The sequence below is a fragment of the Miniopterus natalensis genome, chromosome 4, assembly GCF_054644295.1.
Source record: "Miniopterus natalensis isolate mMinNat1 chromosome 4, mMinNat1.hap1, whole genome shotgun sequence".
NCBI classification, from domain to species: Eukaryota; Metazoa; Chordata; class Mammalia; order Chiroptera; family Miniopteridae; genus Miniopterus; species Miniopterus natalensis.
The window spans coordinates 19,017,652-19,041,137 of record NC_142084.1 but is presented as its reverse complement, the minus strand read 5'-3'; the positions used below and the strand labels follow the sequence as shown (position 1 = coordinate 19,041,137).

Here is a 23,486-nt window from a genome sequence, read left to right as displayed (position 1 = left end):
CGGTGCAGCCCGCCTTTGGGGACGGGTGGGTTCCCGAGCAGTCCTCAGCGCCTTTGGCTGAGATCTCAGGACACGCTGCTCTTTCCGACACAGGTCTTCCTTGCTGCTGAAGGTCCGCTGCTCTGAGCAACTCGCTGGACAGAACCCAGCATCCCAGGAAGGCCACCCTTGGGCAAAGGCTGCGGCAGTTCTGTTCCATGTAAAGATTCCAAAATCTTTCATTGGGTTTATAAAGAGAAGAAAACCGCCAACTTGCTCTGGTAGAAGTGAGAGGATCATCAAAGCTACTTCTCTCAATATGCAGTGACAGTGTCAGTTCCCACAGCTAAGTTCTAACTCGGCTCACACTTCCTCATTCCCGCACGTGACACACAGGTCCTGGTCAGAGGCCCAGAAATGAGACCAGCTTCTTTGAGTACTGTCCACATCTGGGGATGAAAGGTTCCCTTGGAAAATGTCCTGAGGAAGTCTGACTGTACCCTTGTGAGCGGTATGCAAACAGAGAATTTTATTTTATTTGTTTCTCTTAAAGAAAAACAAAAGCAACATGATCATGAACTTAATTAAAGTTGTTTGTAATGACTTAATTAGATTTTTGCACTGTGCATATTCATTGTGGCCAGGGACCTCTCTGTCTTCGAAAGGACTGGCTGGCAGAGATCTCGTGTGCGCTGCAATTCTACCTGATCCTTAATTTCAGCTCCTGATGAGGTGAGGATGAGCAGCATTGTGTTCAGGTAATTGCTTTATCAAATGGTTTAATTGTGCATTCAACTGAAGCGACAGCCAGAAGGTTATTCTTCCTAATGTGTTTTTAACAAAAGTGCTAACTAATTACATGGCATTCTACTCAGGGCATTTGAGAAAAAGAAATGAAAAACTATTCTTCAAATCTTGGTTAAACGCGTGTTTGCATATAGAACATAGAAATAAGTGGTAGAATAATTAGCTGAATCGCTTTCTTCTGCTCCAACTTCATAACTAATCTGCATGTTGAAGAGGCCTGTGTAAATTCTGCATTTTCACCACGGACGGTGTTTGAACATCTGTGCTTTCTGAAAATGTCACAATAACCATTTTGCCTGAAAGTTTATCTGCGGGAGCCAAAAATACTATGTTCCAAGAAGAAATAAATGCTTAATAGGACTGACGACAGATGTGCCCCATGATCAGAAGGAAGTATTTCAGCATTAGTCCAAATGGTTTTCAAAAATTCTGAATTGAATTGATGCTGAATCTACTTTAGTTTAGATGAACCTCCTCTTTAACTAGGTAACTAATATGCTTGCTACAGACTTGTCTTACATGCCCCTCTATGCCTGTCATCTCGGAGAACAGCATGCCTGACACATTCTTAGAGGCTCCAGCTAGTGTCATGTGCCTGAGGCCTTTAATGAGGCTCATATACAGTACCTGATATTTTAGGTGATTAGGTACTACACCACTGTTTAAATTCTCCTCAATCCAGTAAATACTTTTTCCCTCCCTCTTATTCTGGTAAAAAATACTACCCTTATCACAGTGAAAGATAAAGGCCAAGAGGGTCATGTGACTGTGGTCTTTGATTAAAGATGAATGGAATCCATTCCTGGCACTGAAACACAGAACCTGGCACATTTCTTTGGAGTTTCTAGGTTAGGAGCAAATGAATCTGGGGCTGTCAAAACCCATATTCTCTGCCAAGGGGAGAAAGCCTGTTTGCAGAACGAAGGCGACCACCAAGCAGACGCAGACGGAAATGAGAGACAGAAGGAACAGTGTTGTCAACACTGAATGTCTCCTTTTTTCTCTGAGGCCTGCCTTCCCCAGTGTGCCTTCTAGCTTTATATGCCAGGAAATCTTCGCTCTGGGATTAAGCTAAGTTTGGGTTATATTTCTGTCACTTGAAATCAAAAGCATCCTGATGATACAGCTGGCATTTTACATTACTCTTCAAATGGCTTTTCACTCGTGGAAGTGAAATCTGTGATTCTGGAGTCAGACGGACCCGGGTTGAAACAGCTGCTCTGATACTCATAAGCTGTGTTGACCTTGGAAAGTTTTATATCCTCAGTTTTCTCATCCTTAATAAGGACTAATAACAGTACTTACCTCATAGCTTTGTTGTGAGAATTAGGTGGAACAGAGGAAATAAAATACCCTGGCACTCAGCACAATGTCGTATTACTTAATACACGTTCAGTAATTAAGTACTGTTGTTTCGTTGTTGTTATTGTTGTTGGTATCATTAAAAATATTATCATGGTGGGGGCTGTTAGATATCCCCAATGCCCAGTCTATCCTTCCTTTAATAATATAACTCTCAAATTTAGCTGGGCACATAGGTTCCCAGAATAAAAGCTAACTTGCCCAGCCTCCCTTGCAGCCTGGTGTAGCCCTGTGATTAAGTCGTAGTCAGATGTGAGCAGAAGTGACAATGGTGACTTCTGGATTGTGCCCTCTCCCTCCCTCCCTCCCTTCCTTCCTTTAAACAGCAGCCGTCTTGGACCCAGATGCAGCAGCTCAGCAATTCCAGCTGCTGAGAATGGCAGATGCTAAAAGGACCCTGGTCACTGACAGTCTGGAGGCAGCGTGTCAGCTCCAGGCTGCTTGTCTTTGGAATATTTACATGAGAGAGAAATAAAACTATCCTATTTAAGACTGTTTCATTTTGGCTTTTGTTATAGCAAACAGAACCTAACACACTATTAATATTTTAAATAAAATTACTTATACTTGTCCTTTCCAAAAATCCCACCAAGAAGAAACAGAGGGTGATAGTTTCACTGACAGTTGAGGGTTTTCATAGCTCTCATTATCGAATAATATATGGCTACCCCAGGCTGAGGGAAGGAGGTTAGAAATGAACAAGGCCTCAGGAGGAAAGGAAGGTTGGGGCATCGGCCAGGGTGGGGGTTGGGATTTGTCCCCAAATTGCAAATTGTTTAATGTATAAAGCAAAATTGCAGAGTTGGTGAGATGCGACTGAGTATTTCCCCAAAGTCATACCTTTTTGGTTGGCTTTTTCTAAGCAACAGGAAATCAAAAGAATGAAGTCAACCACCTGACACCTCCCTCCATATGCGCTGTGGAAACAGGACCCCATCCTACCCCGCTGCCTGAGGGCACAGGGATGCGCTGGGGGCTTTTACCACTTCTGTCCCTCCACATTGCTGCCCAGATGGGAGCATCCAATGCCTTCCCAAATCGCTGCTGTTCCTCTCTATCTTGGGGCTGTTACTGTCGCGACTGTGCTCCACTCTCCTGTGCACAACATGTACAAACGCAAGCCTTCTACCCTCACTTTCCATTCACTTCATTCCCTGCTTCTGAGAAGCGAGGCCCTCACCCATGAGCCATCTGCAAGTGAAGACAATTCTCACCCAGCAGGTTCAATGGAGGCAGAGCTGTCTACAAATATCCCTGGAAATACTGACAGCCTCAACACTGCCAAGAAAAGCAAAGAGCAGCCACACAGAAAACCCTCCCACGCCTGTCACGGTCACAGGGCCCCAAAAGTCTGGAGAGGGATGCAGAAGACATACTGAGCTCGAAGCTATCTCAAGAAGTCTTTCAAATCCAGACCCTGGGCTTGCTCTAATCATCAGAGCAGCCTGTTCATGGAAAACGCCGGCCAACAGGGACTCCATTTGCCAAGAACGTCAAACATGACCTTTACTTGGTAGCAATTGTTGGAAACTATTAAGATGACTCTGAAAATAATATAATCTGCAGCGACAATATGTTGAAAGAAATGCCAGCCCTGTGAAGCCAGCTCTCCCCCTCCCTCCCTCCTGTGCGCGCAGAAGAGCAGAGACGCAGTTTCCTCCACAGCAGTTAACTCTGTGACTCTCTTCTGCGTCTAGACACAAACGAGCCATTTGCTAATTGTTTGACAGCGATTAAGGAAGTAAATGCTGTGGGGAGGGGGTATTTGCCTGCTTGTTTCCAATTACCAACAGCTAGGCTGATGCCCGAGAACAGGGCTGGTTCTCGGGGCGCCCAACTGTCCTCCCAGAGCCCCCCGCCCTCAGAGGTCAGGCTGGGCACCTGGGGCTCTGGGCTTCTGTCCTAGCCCTGACACCAGGGCTGTGGCTGGGCGGGCGCAGATGGAGAGAAGGCAATGAAGTCCTATTGAAGAGGCCTGGCTGTGAGAGCCCCCGCAGGGCCAGGGCCTGGAGCAGCAGGGCCCTTCACCCGTGTGCCCTTCTGAGCTTCCAGGACCCTGGCACCACTCCTGATCCACTCACACTTTCCAGAACAGCTTTCCCCTCTGTCGAGAAAGCCAAGATTGCCCCCCGGAAGTCCGGGCTGGTCAGGTTCTAGTCAGCAGCAGCAAGGTCTGCCTCTTACAGGCAAAATTAGAAGTTGACAGCCAAGACCCCATGCGCTTTCATCTTTCCATGTGGTAGCAGGAGAGAAAAGAAAGGCATTTCCAGATGATGGGGTTCCAGCTGGTCCCCATGGAGGCTGCAAGCTGGTGGCAGGAGGATTTGCAAGTTCCAGCAGGATTAGGTTGGTGAAGAAACCCTTCTGCTGAGCTCAGAGCTGAAATAAGTTTCTATATTTGAACTTCAGTCACCAAGACCAGCTACGATTTCCTGAATGCCTCTTTAGATTGTTTTCAGTCCATCTCTGTAATCACGATAAAAAGCCAGGCCTGGCTCCTACCTAATAGCAGGCTCCTCACAGTCACCCTGCCTCCAGTCCTGCCCCAACCACGGCCACCCTGCAGCCAGCGTAGGCAAATTCAAAAATTTAAATCCTTAATTGGGTCCCTGAAGCTCTTAGGGCCAAGTCCAACTCTTCATATGGCTTTCAAGGCCCTGCAGAAAGAGCCTGATTACTTTTCTAGCCTCGTTTCTGTAGCTAGTCAACCCCCTGCCCCCAATCCACAGGTGACCCCTGCCACACTGTCATGGCTCCTTTCAGGGGCCGTGCTCTTCCATCTCGTCATTCCCACCTTCCCTTGGATGAATGAGCTGCCCACGCCCTCTGCTCCCCCCTCACTCTGGCTCCTTCCAGCCTTAAGATCAGGACTGAATCATCACTTCCTCCAGGAAGACCACTCACACCTCCTCGTGTGTTGAGGGGGCCCAGCACTGTGTCCTGCAGCACCCCAAATGCCCCTTATCTCAACACCTGTTCTGATGAAAAGAGATTGGCTTTCAACGTGCCCACCTTCCTTGTGAGCTCCATGAAAACAGGGACTTTGTGTATTTCGCCCTTTGTCATATCCCCAGTACTAGCGCAACACATGATGCAGAGGAAGACAGAATACTTACTGAATGTCTGGACTACCGACTGCCTTTCTCCTGACAGAAGAGTGTGACATCAAGGGCAATTAAATAACTGGGGTGATTCTCACTGCAGAGAAGTAACGTCAAGGGGCAGGATCCATGTCACATTCTCAAGCCAGCTGCAGCGCTGGCCTTCCACTTGTCTGTTCCCAGTGGGGTTTTCTGTTCCTTATCTTTTATGGGTTATACTTTATAGAGTCTCAGTAAACATTTATTGCCATGTAAGATCTTATATCCCTTCATCTCAAGACTGTGCAGTCTTACCCACTTTATCTCTGATCCTGGGGGAGTCACAGAGCTCTGAGGGGTATCCCCAGTGCTGGGCCCCTGGAAGAAGTTTGCTACAGACAGAGGGTCCTAAGTGCACCCCCCTGTTCTAGGAGCAGAAGGAACACTGATGAGACCCAAGGACAAACACCGGCATCAAGGACAGAGCTGAGGCTCAGGCTCCTTCCTCCTGCTTCTGACAGGGTTCCCCACCACCTCCAGACCATCTGTGAAAGGGCAAACGCTTCATCTGAGAACTGTGACTATTCGTTATGGGCTGCCAGGTTCCTGGATCATGGGGCTGGGGCTGCAAAATACTCCTGCCAACACTAATTCTTGTGAATTTGACTTATAATATCAAATCACCATGCATCGTGGTCTTATCTATCCTTTGTTTCCTCTCCCCACTGACATAAAAAAGGCCATCACTGCAGAGGGTAGAAAGTTATTTGTTCCTTGATAGTTAACTTATTTACTCTTTAATCACTGACCAGCAGTCCTCAACAGCTTTGTCTGTGAGATTAAAATGTGCTCTTAAACCTCAATAACCAAGTGGTCATGTATTTAGGGGCAATAAAGAAAATACTCAATAGGAAACCCAACTGAAATATTCCCCCCTGGAAGGAATCCACGTTGAATGCAATGGAGGTTTAGAGCTCTCCTGGGCTTCTGAGGTATTGAACAGTCAATGGATGCCTTTTGATTGAGTCAGTCATACTTGATTCGTTACTTTAGGTAAAAGAGAATGTCAACTTTCTAAAAGTTCATAAAAGACAGAAAACTAGGAAACTAATGCCCAACACCAACAGCATTTTCCAACACCCTCCCCCTTTTTTAACTTCAAATGGAAGTGGGGGATCACAGACATCCAGGCAGGAGACCGTGGATGTCAAACCCTGCCACTGTCTTTGGCTCTTTGGGCCTCAGTATACCCTGTATGGAGAATGGGGAGAAGGACATTGCAGTTTCTGATGAGAAGGCTTTAGGTCTTTCCTTTTACTCCAGGAAGACAGGTGAGCAGGTCTGGGGATTTGAGGACCCAGGCAGGCTGGTGTAGCAATTCAAGGACACTGGAGGAACAGCAGGCTAGCCCCGGGGAAGCCTTCAAGGGCTCTGCCCAGCAGTATCTGGAAGTCACTCCTCTTCTGAAAATTCAGGAGTCACTCCAAAGGGCCCTTCCAAATCCTGATCCTGCCTCTTACACAAGCTATTTAACAGTATTTGTGAACAGCAACCTTCTCTAACACAAAAAACTAACTTTCCAGCCCAGACCACAGGGGGCTTTGACCAGGGAGCGTTTCCAAAGACATTCCCTGGGCAACTGACAGCATTTCAAGCTGCATCTGACAGGTTACCACTGCTCCTTGTAGCTCGGGGGTTCTGGGGCACTAGCATCCTAAGCTCCTTCTGAGAGTGAGAGACAGAGGTGAAGGGGCAGGTTTTTGCTGGGGTTTGATGTGCAACATGCCACTCGCCCAAACAGCCCTCATCACTCACTGGCATCTCATGGCTGGGCCCCAATCGCAGGCTCAAGGATCAGACAGTTTACTCTGGAGCTGGAGGAGATAATTTGAGCAGCACAAACTGGATCTTCACAGAGAGAGAATCACTGCAAGGAGCCTGTGACTCTCCGCCAAAGCCCCAGGCTGGGTGTTTAGCTAAGCAACTGGGCCCACAGTGGGGATGGCTTATTTTTCTTAATCGCTAAGCTCTCCCCAACCCGTTCACTCAGATCCCTGGTGGGTTACACAGACCAGAATCTCTCCATTCCTTCTCAGCTAGTGTCCCTGGTGGCCCAGTCTTGTCCATGATCTTATTGAGCACCCACTGTGTGCTGTGTCTTGTGCCTGGTGAAGGACCCACTACACGCTGTGTTCTTTGCCTGATTAAGGCGGTAACTGATGTGTCTCCCTCTAGGATCTCATGTTCTCAAGGCAGACATGGACAAGAAGGCATTTATAATAACTAGTGTCCCACAAGCCTGGCATTACCCAACTATCTGCTCACCTTCCAGCTTTGGCTACATGTCTCCTCTTAGACTGTTCCCCTCATCTCACATGCCTCCCCCTCACCGTCAGAGTCACAGGGGCATCCTCTCAGTTCTTCAAGCACATCAGCCTGCCTGAGAGCCTTGGCTCATGCTATTTTCTCCATCTGGAACATTCTGCCCCCTCCCCAGCTTTAGGGACACCCCCTCAGAAAGGCCTTCCCTCTCCATCCCCTATAAAGCAGACCTCTCTTGCTCCCACTCTCAGCACCATGCTCATTTCTTTTTCAACGCTTACCAAATTTGAAATTACACACTTGTTTGGTGACTTATCTGTGTCTCCGCTATCAGATGACAACCTCCAATGATGTCTATCTTGTCCCCACTGCCCCTCACCAGGTTCTACACATTGTCCAGAACAATATACATGTTCACCACAAAGCTGCTGAACAAATGAACGGAGGATTCTTTTGTGATAAGTGATTATGGCATAGAAAGGTGACAAGCTCGAGGGCTTTGTCAGTAACGACAAAGGGTCTGAGCTTAGTTCTAGCAGCAAGAAGAAAGCCATACAAGCATTGTAAGTGGGGGAGACACAAGACAGACGTTTATTACAGAATTATATCCCCCTTCTATCATGTGGACATAGACTTCAGGGGCAGGGGAAAGGGCAGACTGGAGACAGAGAGATCTATTAGGAGGCGCCTGTGAAAACTGAAGTCCTCACAACTCAGTGTAGTTCCTGGATCAGCAGCATGGACATCGCCTGGAGTTTGTTAGAAATGCAGACTCTCAGGCCCCATGCCAGACCTGCTACATCAAAATCTGTCCTTCAGCAGCATCTCTAGGAGACAGTGCACACACCTGGAGCTGGGCTGTAGGCGAAAGACAATGGTGGCTGAGCTGCCTTTGGGAGTGGGGGACAGAACTGACTCATCAATGCCCCCAATGAAATCCACTGTTCCTGAAGGGGTCAGGGGGTCAGAAGCAAGCCCCATGGTTACAAACTTTCTCGAATTGTGATTCCATCAGGGGTCAGGGAGAGTAGGAGAAAGAGGAAGGGTTGGTGGTGAATAGAGTGGGGCCGGGGCTAGGTAGCCAAGATGTCACTCCAAGTCCCCCTAGCACCTGGCACAGAGCCTGGCATATAAGAAGGGCTCAATGATACTTATAGAAAGAACAACGACACTGGTCCAGCAGGAATTAGGCGATTGGGGTCCTAAAGCAGGGTCTGGGGGAAAGCAGACATACCTTTGATGGCTCCCAGTTTTGTTAAATATGTTTCCTTTGGTTAGAAAAATGTGGAAATCTGAGAGAATAAAACTACACTCGAGGAATGAAAATAAGACCTGTGCAACACAAAATTGGCAGAAAAGCATGGCCCAGCTTCGAAATAACATGGCGAGGGGCAGTGGGGACAAGCCGCCGGGGGCAGCAGGCATGGGGTGTACCAAGGGTCGGGATGGGGATGGGGTCACAGAGAACAGAAGTGGTCAACTGTGCATGCGGTGGGTCAGGACAGAAGGGAACTCAACAGAATGGCCTGCTGAGCACAAGGACCATGTGGCAGTGTGGCCAGAAGTGACCAGGGTGTCTCTTATAGCAACTCTCTTAGGCCCTAGACTCCATCCTGCAAGAGGAGCCCGCACAGGGAAGCAGGAGGAGAGATCACAGTGATGCTGGGGCCGGAGGGGCTGGGAGGGTCCGAGGCCCGCTCCCCACCCCGACCTTTCCTACAGAAAACCCGAGACGCCCACACCCTGCTTCTTCCTGCCGAGCAGTGTTGGGCACTGGGGGGGCTGATTTTTATTCCTTGAATATGGGAACAAATAAACTCTTGTCCATTCTATGGTTTCCTTTTCTCAAGCTCATTACCCCAGTGAGAGGAGCCATTCCCACTGGAACGGACAACCTTATCCCAAGAAGAGTGCGAGGCTCCGGGAGCAGGGCATCGCCTCCTGCCTCCCACCTCCCACCTCCCACGTCCCACGTCCCATGTTCCATCTCCCTCCTCCCTCCCCCTGATGACCCGCCACCCTGCCCAGAAGGCCTACTGCAGGGCCCAGATGGAGGGCCCTCCTGTGAGACTCTTCCCTGTCCTTCCCCAGGAGTAAACAGACCCACACGATCCCTAGTCCCCTTTTCTATGAAATCATTTTCTTTTCATGGGTTTGCGTTAGAATGACCTGTCACCATACTTGCCCTCCCCATTCGACTGTAGGCCCCTGAGGCCCCCTGAGAAAGGAACGATGTCCCCCAGAGCCACGGGGCCTGGTGCTGGGCTGGATGCGATCTAGATGCACAAGAGATGCAGCTGCAGCTGAAGCGTGTGCTGACATCCCACTCCTGTCACCATCACAGTGCCATCGTCCAGGCAGCATCCCGGGCCTCCCGCACGTCTTTGCTCCCATAGGCCCAGCTATATGATTTGCATCTTTGGAAAAGCTTGCTATCTCACCTCCTCCAGGAAGCTCCCCTAAATTAACTTTAGGATCACATGCCACTCTCAGAATCCCGCTCCCCTTAGCCCTTGACATCCCACGACACAGGAGGTAACATTTCTATCTCACTTGTCCCTGTGGCCACAGAGTTTGTTCATGTGGCAGCTTCTCAAGGACAGGGCCCCAAATCACATGGAGATTCACAGCTGTGCCAGTCTAGGCACAGAGGCTTGTCAGAACCAGCAGACAGGCATATATGTGATGACAAAAGAGACAAAGGTGACTGACCTTGGATGTGTAGGTGTGGCCATCAGAGCCGCAGACCATGGGCGACTGTGCCATGGGGCAGGGCTTGCACTTGACCAGATTTGAAGGTCCGGCCCAGTGTTTGTGGCCCACGTTCCCCTTCTTTTGCCTGAGGATGAAAAAAGAGGAGATAAATTAACTAGAGCTCCCGTCTCCATGGGTCTCTCCTGCAGGTACCTGGATAAAGGCCAAATAAGTCAAAGGGCTGGTCAACACGCAGCACTCCCACTGGTTCCAGCTCACTGCTGGGGCAGGAGTCTTTCCAACAGCCTCGGTTCAACCACAAGGGAAAGCCCTGTGGCCATTAAAAATGTTACAAAACATCACTTACAGGCGTGAAAAGACATTCACAACACATCGAAAAGAACAAGGAAGGCGTGTGGCTCCACCCGCTCATGCAACCCTGGGTGTGCTCACGCAGTGTGCAGCACATCACAGGCGCGACACACGGCACCCAGAGCCTCACACTCCTCTGGCGCTGCTCAGCAGCCTTCGAGTGACACCAGATGACTCTGCGAGCATCTCCCATAGGGACACATCTCCAAACACAACCCGACTTTATCAAGCTGTGGAAAGCAATCTCTGGATACATTTTTAAACAATTTCGGTCCAGCTTCCAATCTGCCATTTGATAGAGGCTCTGAGGTGATGTCACTTTCAACTGCTAAAATAACCAGAATTCTCTTCTTTCATGCCAGCTCCATTTCCCCCACCCTCATCTTTGTCATAATGATAAATGGTGCTATCAGGATGGCTTATGTCCATGGAAGGAACCCCATCCCTTATCACACTGGAAGACAGGCCACCCTTTCTCTCTTACTGACGCTGCTCTCCCAGCAAACCACTGGGAGTGATTGTGGCCATGGGGCTATCTTCTGGGTAGGGGACACATGTCTGTGGACTGCCAGGCAATGGCTGTGCCCTTGAAGTGTTCAGCACTGGCCGTCTTGCGTGGTCATTAACACTTGGGCTCTGGGATCAGAAAACACAAGTTCAAACCTCAGCTCTGCCAGTGTGATCTTGGCAGGATTGTTAACCCTGTAAACCTCAGTTTCCTCATCTGTACAATGGGAGCAATAGAATCTACTTCAAGTGGATGGCATGAGGACTAAATGAGCTGAGGTGTGTCAAGCACTCAGTGTAATGACTGGAAAATAGGAAGAAAAATGGTAGCTGTTGTTATAATTATGACTTGCCTCAAGAGATGTGGGTACAGAGGGTGAAATTACCACTGCCATAGAAATGAGACTTAATTCTGAGTCTCTATGTTTGGAATGGCATTTGATTCCCCTGAAGAATTCATGGGGCCACAGGGAGGAAATCTTTTCCACAAGATATGGGATGAATATAAGCTCCTCAGGAGTTAGGGTTTGGCATCTCAGGTAACCCACCCTCTTCCAAATGAAGAAAAGTGACCGAGGAAGAGCACACACCTACTTGGTTTGTATCCTGCCTCAAACCCACCCTGGTGATTTGGGGTGGGGGACAGAAAGAGGAAGGAGGTCTGTTAGGGGAACTACTTTTGAACTTGACATCCAAGCAAATGACCATGTACCCACAGCACAATTCTTGGAACCACTGGGGATCCCAGGCTGGGTGGGCCACAGTGCTGAGCCTGCCTGACCACTGAACTGGAAAAGGAAGTTCCACGAGGGTCCTCTGAGACCACCTAGTCCAGCTCACTCATTTCACTAACGGGGGAAACTGAAGCCCAAACTGGGGAAGAGCCTTGCTCGGTAGCTAGGCCTCTGGAGACAGTCACACAACTTCTGAGCGTCCAGGGGTAAATCTCTCTTCTTCAGCCCATCTCAGTCCTGCCTAGATTACTAGCTTAAAGACTCTCTGGGGTCACCTACATGTCTGCATTGAGCGTCCCCTCTCCAGTGCCTTCCTGCTTCCACAGCAGCCACCCACCTTGCCTTGCCTCTCTGTCTGAAATAAATACATCTGTTATTTGCATTTTAAATCACATGGATATGAGGTTTCCTATTATCCCTTGCCAAACACAATTTAGACTTTCAAGGTTTGTTCTGGAGCACTGAAGAAAGCACGGTGGGTGATGGACTCCGTGCAGCGGACAAGCAGGCTGCCAGCAGGGGTTTAATCTTAGAGTCCATGTTCCCTCAGCAGAACACCACACATTTGTCATCATTCGCACAGCAGATTGTCTGACATGGATAATCAATCAGCAAATATAGGCAGAAGTTGTGGCGTCTAGCAGCCCCTCTCCTGGGTCAGTTCCTAGCTGTGCTTCCACGGCTGAAACAATTCTTGTTATGAGTTCCCAGGAAGGGACTATAAAGTCCAAAGAGTGGGCGGTTCTGCTGGAGCAGACATAACTGTGCGCAATGATGCCCTGGAGGAAAGATGCCTGAAGGAGCTTAGCCAAAGGCAGAGAAGGGAGAAGTGAACACTGAGCCAAGAGCTTGGAGGAAAAGATGGAACCAGCTATTAATCACCAGTGAGTGATATGTCATCCCTGCCTCTGGACCTGAACTTCACCATTAGTTTACTGGCCAGTGCTTACTAGTGGGCCTGGTGCATCCTGGATACTCAATGTATCCCTGTTGGGTGTGTGGGTGGGTCCCTGAGTACTGACCCTGTGTGGTTACTCAGCAGTTAATCACCAAATCACAGCTTGTCAAGACCAGAAAATATCTTAAACTAATCAAGCACAACAACTATATTTTATAAATGAGGAATCAGAAACACAGCTGGGGAGTGACCTGCCCAGCGCTACACAGAAATATGACAAAGTTACTTTCTTAGATATTTGTCAGATTGATGTTATCCTGGGAATGACTGTGCTCCTCTGGGACTATTTCTTTTTTTTTTTAAGATTTTTTTGATAAAAAGTAAGGTGGGGGAGAGGGGGAGAGAGAGAGAGAGAGGGGTGGACAGATGTGAGTGCGGCACATCAACTGGGCGCTTCCTGCACACCCCCCACCAGGGATCCGGCCCGCAACCTGGGAATGTGCCCTGAACGGGAATCGAATTGGAAACCTTTCAGTGCATAGGACGACATCCAACCAACTGAGCCACACCGGCCAGGGCCCTTGGGGACTATTTTAATTCCTTATTTTGGCATCTGCACTTTCATCGTCAGGGTGCCATTTTGTAAGTAAAGCTCCTCTGAAACACTGCCCAGGCTCTACACCAGCAGACCAGCAAGCTCCCATACCCAAGGTCAAGCGGTCATGGATTATGCCTGGGAAGAATCACGCTCGACCCCTCCGAGGATGCCTTGAGGGTGACAAGGGCAAAGGCCAATTTGAATTTGCACAATTTTAATAAAATAAGCAGACCTGCTGTATTGGGCAAACCCAGGGGTTCCTTACCTTACCAGAACCCTAGAAGAGATGGCACCTGAACCTGTGGTCTCTGTCCAGAGGCCAAGTTATATAAGTTATGTACAAGTACATGTGAGCCCAGGGAGTAAACTTCCCTGGTTATTATGTGTATATTCCAATCTCCACAATTCAGTGCAAACCATAAAAAATAACCCACCCAGTTGCGGCAAGGGACTCAGCTTTCTGATTCTAAGATATTTCACTTCTTGAGTCAATGAAGAGTGAAATCCGATAAAGATATCTTGATGGGATTGCTATTCCCAATGTTGCAGACATTCACCAAGGGGGGTGACACAAGCAATTTAGTCTGGGAGCAGCTTCCGCCATCCTTTCCATTGGCCACGAAGCCCTAACTCCACCCCAGCCTGGCTGCTGCCAGGAACAGTCATACCTCCTGCCCTACTGAAAATCCCAACCTACGAGCTCCCCAAGATGGAGAGAAGACAACCAGCAGATCACCGGCATTTCTTATCTTTGGCTCAGCTGCTTATTCCCAATCTTTTTTTTTAAGTCTACTGAAATAAACAGCATTTATGGGTTTGGAGCAGAGTGGTGATCTAAGTACAATCTGATGACGTGACTCCCACACTCAAAACCTCCATCCTCTTGCCGCCTATAGGGCACAGTCCAAACTCCTAATCCTGGTGTTAAACTGACTGTGTCTACCTTCTAGGGTCACTTCTGTTCTGCCCTCTTCTCCAACACACAAACACATGCACATGCACACCCACACACACATATCCTTGCATGCACACACGCAGGCCTGCTCACACACACCCACATGCGCACCCCCCATACACACCCATGCACTCAAACAGGCACCCACCCAGTGGCCACCACCATCACATACTTGCTCCAGCCACCCTTGACTGTTTTGCAGGGCCCACGAAGGACACTGTCTCTCTCTGTGCCATCACGTGGGTTTTTCCAGTATCTGACATATTTTCACCCCCACCCATATTTCTCCCCTCTGTCTTCCACTCCTCTCTGCCTCATGAATCTTTATTCAAGGCCCAGCTCAAAAACCCCCTGCCCGGGGAAGTCTCCCGGGGCCCCTCCACAGGTGGTCAGACTGTGCTCCTGGACCACCGTGGCCCTGGGATCGCGGCTGGTCAGGCTCCCTGGCTCGTCTCCAAGCAAGCAATTTGGTTCGACGTGACCAAATATTAGAGGCTGTTATTATCCCAATAGGACAAGGGGCACGCCAGGCTTAAAGCCTTGAGCCCACCCTGAACACTCTTTTCCTGTCCTCACCACTTCCCCCATCACTCAGTCCTGCTGATTCTACCTCCCACCAGCCATACCCGTCACTTATATTTCTCTTATGTGAGCCGTGCAAATTCAAGTCTATATAACTAGGCAAATGCTTTCTATCTGCACTGCAAAGGCCTGTCCCTTGTTGAAGTTTCAAACCCGCTGCCTTCCACGAAGCCTCTCCTGATCCGGTGAGTGCTATCACAAGGACAATTAACCATGACATTATTTGTTTAACAGTGCACCTTGCTCAGACCCAGCTGTGACATTCACTACAGCACAGAGCAGTTCTTTTTATGTCTATTTCCATCAATACACTGTGCAGTTCTCAAGGGTGACAACTGGGTCCTAATTGTTGTTGTGCTCCTGATACCTGGAAACGAGATCGACCCTTGAGACACATGGGTTTGTTCAGTGAAATTAGTGAATTTATTCATTTGGACCTTTAGAACTTTCTCCTTTCGTTTCTGGAAATCATTATTGCTCACCAGAAGGCAAAAATAGCATGTTGTTTTAAGTAACAAGAATTCAGCAGGCTCTTGGTTCCAGAAATTCTAATTCAGACCTAAAAACACACAATTATCAAGTTTCTAGAGCCAACTGAGAAGCGGTGGAGGGGCTTCTCCTGTGCACCCAAGGGTCAAGGATCCCCACACCTAGAAGTCAGGCCACCTCCAAAGCTGGAGGTTCCAAAACTGCCAGCAGATACGAATTTTTTGGATTCAAGAATAAGGAATCTGAATGCCCAGGAATTCTAAAGAATTACTGAAATAATAAGTTCTCTGTACTCTTCATAACATTTTATTTGTGTTTTTATAACAAATACTAAATTTCGTAGTATTTGTAAAGAAATGTAGCCTAGAGAGAAAAGTCAAACCCTGGAAACTGTCAGCAAGCATCACTGGGTAGTGCTCAAGTGATGTGACATTTGGATTTTCCAGCAAGTTAACAGCATTGCACAGAACCTCATGTTGATGTTGTCAACTTAAAGACTTACTTTGTTTTAACACTGTTCTCTGGAACACCACACAGAGGGTTCCTATAAAATATACTATGCAGATAAATGCATTAATATTCCTTTTCTTTACAAGAGGAACTCACCACTGGCAGCAGATTGGACAACACACTCTCATAAGATGGCAACAGCTACAAGCGAGACTAACCAGATCGTGACTGCTCTTTCCCCAGCTGTTCCTGTCCTAGTGCCTGGACTTGTTAACATTAATGTTCAAAAGACCACACATCAGTGTTTCCTGCTCTGGGTCCCACTGTACCCTGTGGTCCCTCACTCAGAGATCCCTACCCTCACCCACCAAGGCGAGTCCCATAGCCTGCCTCTTCCCATCAAGAGAGTCTTTGATGACACCGGTCATGACGCAGTATTTCACTCACCCATGGGCGGAGCAGGGCAGTCAGGGCCCACAGCAAAACAGTGGCAGGACAGAGATGCAGACTAACTTTTTCAGTAAAGAATACATATGCAGGTGTGAATTTCCTGACATCAATCCCACAGGATAGCATTTAATAGTCTGTGTTAACAGTGTTTTAATGATGTGGCGGGGATAGGGCTATAAAGAGTGTATATAGTAGAACTATTGGCTTTTCCCCTTCACTTACTACTGAAGAGGGGCCTTTCATTGCATTGCACACGTGGTGCATTCTAACGTGTGTGTAACCGTATATAGAAAGGGGTTTCCCCGCACGTGAACAGCTGGTGAAAGAGTCAAGCGATTGCAGATAATGAATGAGAGCAGCACTCCAGCTGTTTTGTGTGACCGCCACATGCCAGTCCAAGTGCCCCAAACGCCACACCACCCCCTCCCGATTTCTCACACACGGTGCTCATATCATCCCCATTTACAGGAGGCAAAACCCAGCTCACATGACCAGTCCCAGGACCTGCTTTGCTCTCTCATCAGATCCCTAAGGCAGACCCGGGAGCTCAGAGGCAGGGAGAGCCCACCCAAGAAGAACTCTTTCCTGTACTCACAGTGTCATCTGCCAGCAGCCAGCATTATCTGCATTTTATCTTCCTGTTAGTATCAAACTGCCCATTCAAAAACGAGATTGAATTTGTTTGCAAAATCACAAGTGATTGCTCTAAAACAAGGATGGGTGATACTTAGTTGACATGGTGGCTCTTTTGAACCGGAGACAAAATAATGAATGTTAATTGAAATGAAAAGCATGTTAACCATTGGAACAGTAAAATGATGCCATAATTCCTCTGTTGTTAGGGTTATTTGAGTCATTACACTAAGTCATAAAATTACACAGGAAGAGCATAATGGCCTGTGCCATTTACAAAAGCTGCTTTGATGAGAGAGACAGGCTCCCATGTGAGACATTCTCCATCCTGGAAGCTATAGGCTCATGGCTCCCCTTCCTTTTCCAAATGAAGGTACCCTGTCCAAAGAGAGTCCGATTTTCCTAATAAACAGATGTTTATTAGAGAAATGTACAACAGGGTTCTCCATGCAGTTCCTAGAAGTGTGCTCAGTGCTTCTGGGCACACAGCTGGTACAAGACACGCTGTCTACAGAAACTTGAAATTTCAAAGGATAAATAAATAATAACAGCAGCAGCTAAACTTCCATTGAGGACTTAACTATTCTGCTGATACTACTACTATTATTACCAGCAATAACAAACATGTTTTGAGCTCTTACAATGTCCCAGGCACTGTACACGAACTATCTCATTTACTCCTCCTGACAGCCCGAGAGGGAGACAAGCCGTGGCGGAACCTGGGAAGCTGTGTTGGGGAGCGTGTCAGGGAGACCTCGGGAGCAAAGCGGACTGTGGGGATGGGAGAATATGCACGCACGAGGCTGGCCCCAGCCACTGGGGCAGAACAGTCTCTGATTGCTGATCTGAGGTAGCATTTCAACCACAGGAAAGCTAATGCCTTTACATGGCTTCACCCCATCAGACCTGCCCCAGGTCAGGAGGGTGGGGCTCATGATATACTCCAGGTTAAGGCTCAAACACATCAGAAGTGGCCAGGGAGCCATCAAGTGTGCTTCTCAACCATCACCCAGCCAGGTTTCTAAAGCCCTTTCAAACCCATAGGACGAGTGCATATTTTTAAAGTTTTAGAGCAGAACAGGGACCACCAAAAAGAAATGCACCTGGGATGGATGCAATTCCCAAAGCATGACCACCTCTCTGGGTGTATGTGAATGTCAGCCTCTAGACTGTGATCGATTTCAACTCGAGCCTCGTGGCTGCCTTTCACTGAAGCTGTGTAACGGCCAAGTCAGCGGGGAAGCATCCACTCTTCACAGATGAGAGGATTCAATAGCCGGGTGAGTTTCTAGGCACCCTGTATGTGCATGTGTAAATGAGCTGGAAATGGTTAAGAGGGCGCACACCAAGCATGGACAATACCCTTGGTGAGGTAGGGCCGAGGCTACAAGAAACGGAGCTTCCTCTTTGGATGCTATGTGTCTCTATCACTTGACTCTCTTACGACCATGTTTTGCTGATCTAAATTACTCAAAATTTTTTTTAAAAATGCATTTTCAGAATTTTTATTTTCAGAATTTTTAAGGAAATACATGTTGTCAAACCCACAGCTGTCTGCCAGCTCCCACTTCTCCTGTGGTGCGTAAGAAGCCAAAGTGGCTGGAACAGAAGAAAGACCTCCCGGCACAGGAAGGTGGGCTGGAAAGAAGGGAGGTCACCTAGAGAAAGGCTCCCTAACCTGTCCTCAAAGGCCTCAGTGAAGACCAAGGGGTCAGGTCAACCAATCAAAACTGAATTTCCACATAACTATAACTATATTTTGAGGGTTTGTTTAAGCAAAGCTATCAAAACAGAAGGTATAGCCCAGCAGGCATGGCTCAGTGGACTGAAAGCCGTCCCATGCACCAAGAGGTCACTGGTTCAATTCCTGGTCAGGGCACATGCCCGGGATGCAGGCTTGATCCCCAGTAGGGGGTGTGTAGGAGGCAGCCAATCGATCTTTCTCTGTCATCATTGTTTCTATCTCTCTCTCCAAAAAATCAATAATAGCATTTTTTAAAACCTTTTTTAAAAAAACAGAAGATATAAATAATCCAAATGTGGTTAGGAGTCTAGAGATAATAACTGTTGCAAAAGTAAAGATTAAGTACCTATTATGTGCCAGGAATTGGGCAAAGAATTCAAAGACATCGCTAGTAGCTCTGTATTAAATGCACTTCCTATAACACACACTACATGTAACAATTATTTCTGAGCATAATTATCATATTACTCTGAGTGGCTGAATTCATTCAGGGTAGATGAGGCCTAAATTGTTTTTATTCTTATTCACATCTTGAGACACCAGAGATGCTCACAGACGTCTAACTTATCCGAGAAAATCCCTACATGGCAATAGAGTTGCTGTTAGTTTCAGGATCCCCTAAACCATTCTACACTGAAGAGCGACCGAAGGATTTGTGTGGCCGATGGGCAAAGGACAAGAAAATCAATCTGCCAGACCACGGACCCAGCTCTCTGGTGGCACACACATTTCTGAGCATTACTTGAATCCAGGTTTCCTTATACTTGAAATGAAATATTTATGCCCAGGGATCCTAATCAAACTGCTTCCAGCCGAAACTCACAATGCCCTCGTGCTGCCTGACCAGACCACGAGATCGGCAGGCTGATGCGATTATGTCAATTCCCCTAACTGGCCGAGACTGTGCGTCTGCAGTCACCTCCCACTAAAAGAGAACAGATCAGGCCAGTGGCACCAAGGGGCTCTCTCAAAGTTCAGCTGGTGGAATGAGGATGGCCTCTGGGGCCTACACGCAAAGACGGTCTGCACATGTGCGCGCACGCACACCAACTGGAGTCCTGCTTTGTCAAGAAGTGCCGAGCCAGCAGTGTAACAGCAGTCTATCTGGGAAATGCAAGTGAACAGTTGGGATTTCTTTATCCCCTTAGGATAATGGAGAGCAGTGTATTCTTTTAAAAATCCATTTCTTCCTAGAAGGGGCCAGGAAAGACATTGTTACTATCACCCACTGGCCTTCGGCATCCCCGTTTGGTTTCTTGTTTCATCTTTGTTTGCTGTCCCAAGAAAGAAAAGTCCCTTTGTAGCCCTAAGACCTTAGAAGTCTTTAGCAATGGACATGCTAATTGGAAAAAAAAGCACATGAAAATCAAGCAAGACCAGGAACTTCATCCCGCCTCCCTCCCTGAGCATCATAATCCTGCCTCTTCACAGGAGGGCCCAGAGGTGGCGGGTTTTGCTAACACAGCTCCCGGCTAATTGTGTGTGCACACACGGGGGTGAGGGCCAGCACATGCCCTTCCACCAGGGGCTCTGCTGCCCTGATCTTAGAAAATACGTGCTTGCATTCCTGGGGGTCACTTAGTTATTATGGGATGTGTGTTTTCTAGTTACCAGTAGCACAGCACCCATTCTGGGAGGGCTGCACATGATCTCCTTTAGGGAAAACAAGTCGGCAACGTGAAGCAGATGTACACAGACGGCATCGGGGACACAGCTGTTTCCAGGACAGACTCAGGGACGGAGAAGGCTGGTAGAGACACAGCACGCAGGAGATCCAGCTGAAAACCAGCAGCCACCAACCATCAACACCAGGCCATTCACAACAGCAGCGCAGAGACAGGTGCAGCCACATCAGCACCACACCTCTCCCCCGGCTCTGACGGCTTTCTTCACACTTCCTGTTGGAGCACAGAAGCTCCTGCTCGCCTCTGTCGCCTTTGCTGGTGAGGAATTTTCTGGACAAGGCCAAGAACTAAGGCTAACTCCACTGTCCTTGTGTTTTCTCCAGCACTTACCTTCGTCCAACCGGCATCCTCCCACCCTTTCCCAAGGGCCAGCTCCAATGCCGCACCGCTCGTGTGCAGACAAGATGACCAAGAACGTTGCCACAGGGGTGAGGAAGCCAGCGTGTCCCAGTGCTTTTCCAAAGCAGAACCTGGGCCAACGTGTAGAAGTTACCCACAGAAAACCTTCTGACTGGATATAAGGGCGCAGGCTTGCCCGGTGCTGTAAGAGTCCAAGCCCAGGCTGTCAGGAGGGCTTGTGCAGAAGGCACTGTGATCTGGGCGGGCATTCTTCTGTGCGTTGGTACTGAGGAGGGAGTTCCATTTCTTTAGTGGTGTGATCAGTGCACTGAACATCCTGGTATGTAGTCTTTCTGCACATGTGTACTCACTTCCATGAGAGAGATTCTCCAAAACAGAGTCAATGCGGCGCCAATGCGGCCAAAACTCCCACCAGAAATGCTGTACCAGCTCATGCTCCCATCACCAGCACCCTGCAGGGAGCACTACTCCATTTCCCAAGCCCCTACTCTGCAGATGTCTACCAGGCACTGCCCTGAAGCAAAGTGTTTGGATACACCGCTGAAGGTCTGTAAGTAATGGACAGGGCCATTTAGAGCAACAAACCAACTCTGCCCCAAAACAGAAGGGGAAAATAAAAAGGCACATGGAGAAACTGCTAAGTTGGAGAGCAGGTAGATTAGCAGGAAATCAAATCATTCCCAGCACATTCTGATCAGGTTGCAGGGATACAGAGAACTAACGCACGGGAGACAGCAGCAGCTGTGAGCCCAAGCCCCCTTCGAGGGGATGGCAGCTCATCACCCACCCTCTGCAGCAGGCTTCTCCCCAGGAAAGAGAAGATGGGTCCATAAGAATGCTGCCTGCTGCCTTCCCAGACTTCCTCCTGGCTGAGTGGTCCTGTTCTGGGCTACAGGCAGTCCTGTTATATTTTATTCTGAAGGGCAGGAAGAGCTGGTCCCATGTGCCATGGGGCAGAGGAGTCAGACCTGAGAGGAGATTTGGGGGGCTGCAAGCCTCCTGGATGAAGCGGGAAGGTGAATTTAGCAGGTCTCAGAGGCACCACGGGGGAGCAGTGGAAGCTGCTCCCGATGGCCGGCAGAGCAGGTGCCCAGTATGTGTCCCTTCCTTTTCTCCTTCCTGAAGGCAGATTCTAAGGCCATTCTGCAGCATTCTGCACAGCACAGACCTTCACCTCTGAGAGATTCAAGGGGTCAATGAAACAGATGACAAGTTGTTACCACCAAGGCCAAGTCTGTGGCCCCAGATAGCTGACCTTTAGATGTGTCCAGTCACTTAGCACAGAGAGAGGTGGGCAGAGACAAGACCCCAGAGAGAGAGGCCACCAGGCTGGGGCTGAGTCTGGAGTATGTTGCTTTCACCTAAACACAGGGCCACTCTCATACCAGACTGACAAGTTACCTCCACTTTCCCTGTGAAGTTCACAGGCACTTTCTGAGCATTTACTGGGTGTCTAGAAATTCGGTGGGTTCTATGCAAAAAGCAAAGGGAAATGGGATACACCTCGGCTCTGATATGAACCACCTGATTACTTGGAGTGTTGCTTTGTGACTCAGCTCACCTATCAGAGCTCCTCTAACTAAGGACATCAGCCTGGCCCTGCATCTCCAGCTCCTGCATCCACTAATATGTTGTGAACCCCTACAGTGTGCCAAGACCGATGCTTACACTCCAGAGGGCACCTGGGCATTACAAGTAAGTGGGTAGGCAGAACAAGGAGGGGAGTCTGCATTTTCCCCATAAAGAACTTACTAATCATGATGACTGACACCACCCTGAACATTGAAAACAGCAGGGCCTTTGCATGTGTGAGCCCATGTATCCTGAGCAACCTTGTGAGGCTGGCAAGGATTGCTCCCCTAACTACTTGTTCCTTGGGGAACTAGAGGCTCAGATGGGAGGTTAACTTTATTAAGCACCTACTATGTGCCAGCACTACACTTACCACTTTCCTTATTACAATCCCACAATGCGGTTTTAAAGTCATCATTTGATAAGAAAATGGAGATTTCGTGCAGGAAAGGATCCCAAGGGCAGAGTGGCTTTTACACAAAGATGGGCTTCGGGGCAACCTTGCTCTGGTCCCCCATCTCTGCCCTATACAGCTTTGTAGTATTGAGCAAGTCACAGTGTGTCTGAGCCAGGATGCCCTCATATGCCCTTAAACCACTCCAACCACTAGTAAATACCACTAGGCACTGCTGCCCTTCTCTGCCTCTCTCCCATGCCCCAACCCCACCTGTAGCTGGAAATGGTTGCTCTCTTCTTGGAACTTTATTTCATGATATTTTTTATTTTTTTAGCTTAAAGTTATATACATTTGTGTCCCTAATCTCTTCTATTAGGCTATAACTTCCATGAGAAGATCTTCAGGCTCTTCGTGTGAGCATATGCAACACATACACTTACCACCCCAGCTTTTCTCACATAGCACACAATTTGGCTTAAAGGACAATTAGTCAAAAAAATTCAGTCTATCCTGAGCCACATGATACTGTCCCTCTCCTGCTTAAAGCCAAACAAGATGTCCCTTCATAACTGGCCAGAGGGGCAACCCTCCCTCTCCAGCCTCATGCAGCCACACCCTTTGAGTCACTGTGTTCCTGTAGCGAAGGCCTCTCCTCTCATCACTTCCTTCAGGGCACCAATTTCCTTCCTTTCCCCTGATTCAAGGCCTTTGCAAAGGCTGTTCCCTCCTCTGAGAACACTTCTCCTGCCTCTGTTCCCAGTGGGCACCCCTCATTTTTCACCTCCCCTAGAGGCCTCCCACATTCAACTCACCAAG

The 23,486-nt window shown here is 48.4% G+C and overlaps 1 protein-coding gene across 1 annotated transcript in view; it reads right to left on the bottom strand.

The window, feature by feature from the left end:
- The window catches only part of SPOCK1 (SPARC (osteonectin), cwcv and kazal like domains proteoglycan 1), a 461,737-nt gene that overhangs the window by 109,470 nt on the left and 328,781 nt on the right, over positions 1-23,486 (bottom strand). The window contains exon 5 of the mRNA XM_087816357.1: positions 10,263-10,389. Coding sequence (XP_087672483.1) covers positions 10,263-10,389 — 127 coding nt within the window. The remainder of the gene's footprint in view (positions 1-10,262; positions 10,390-23,486) is intronic.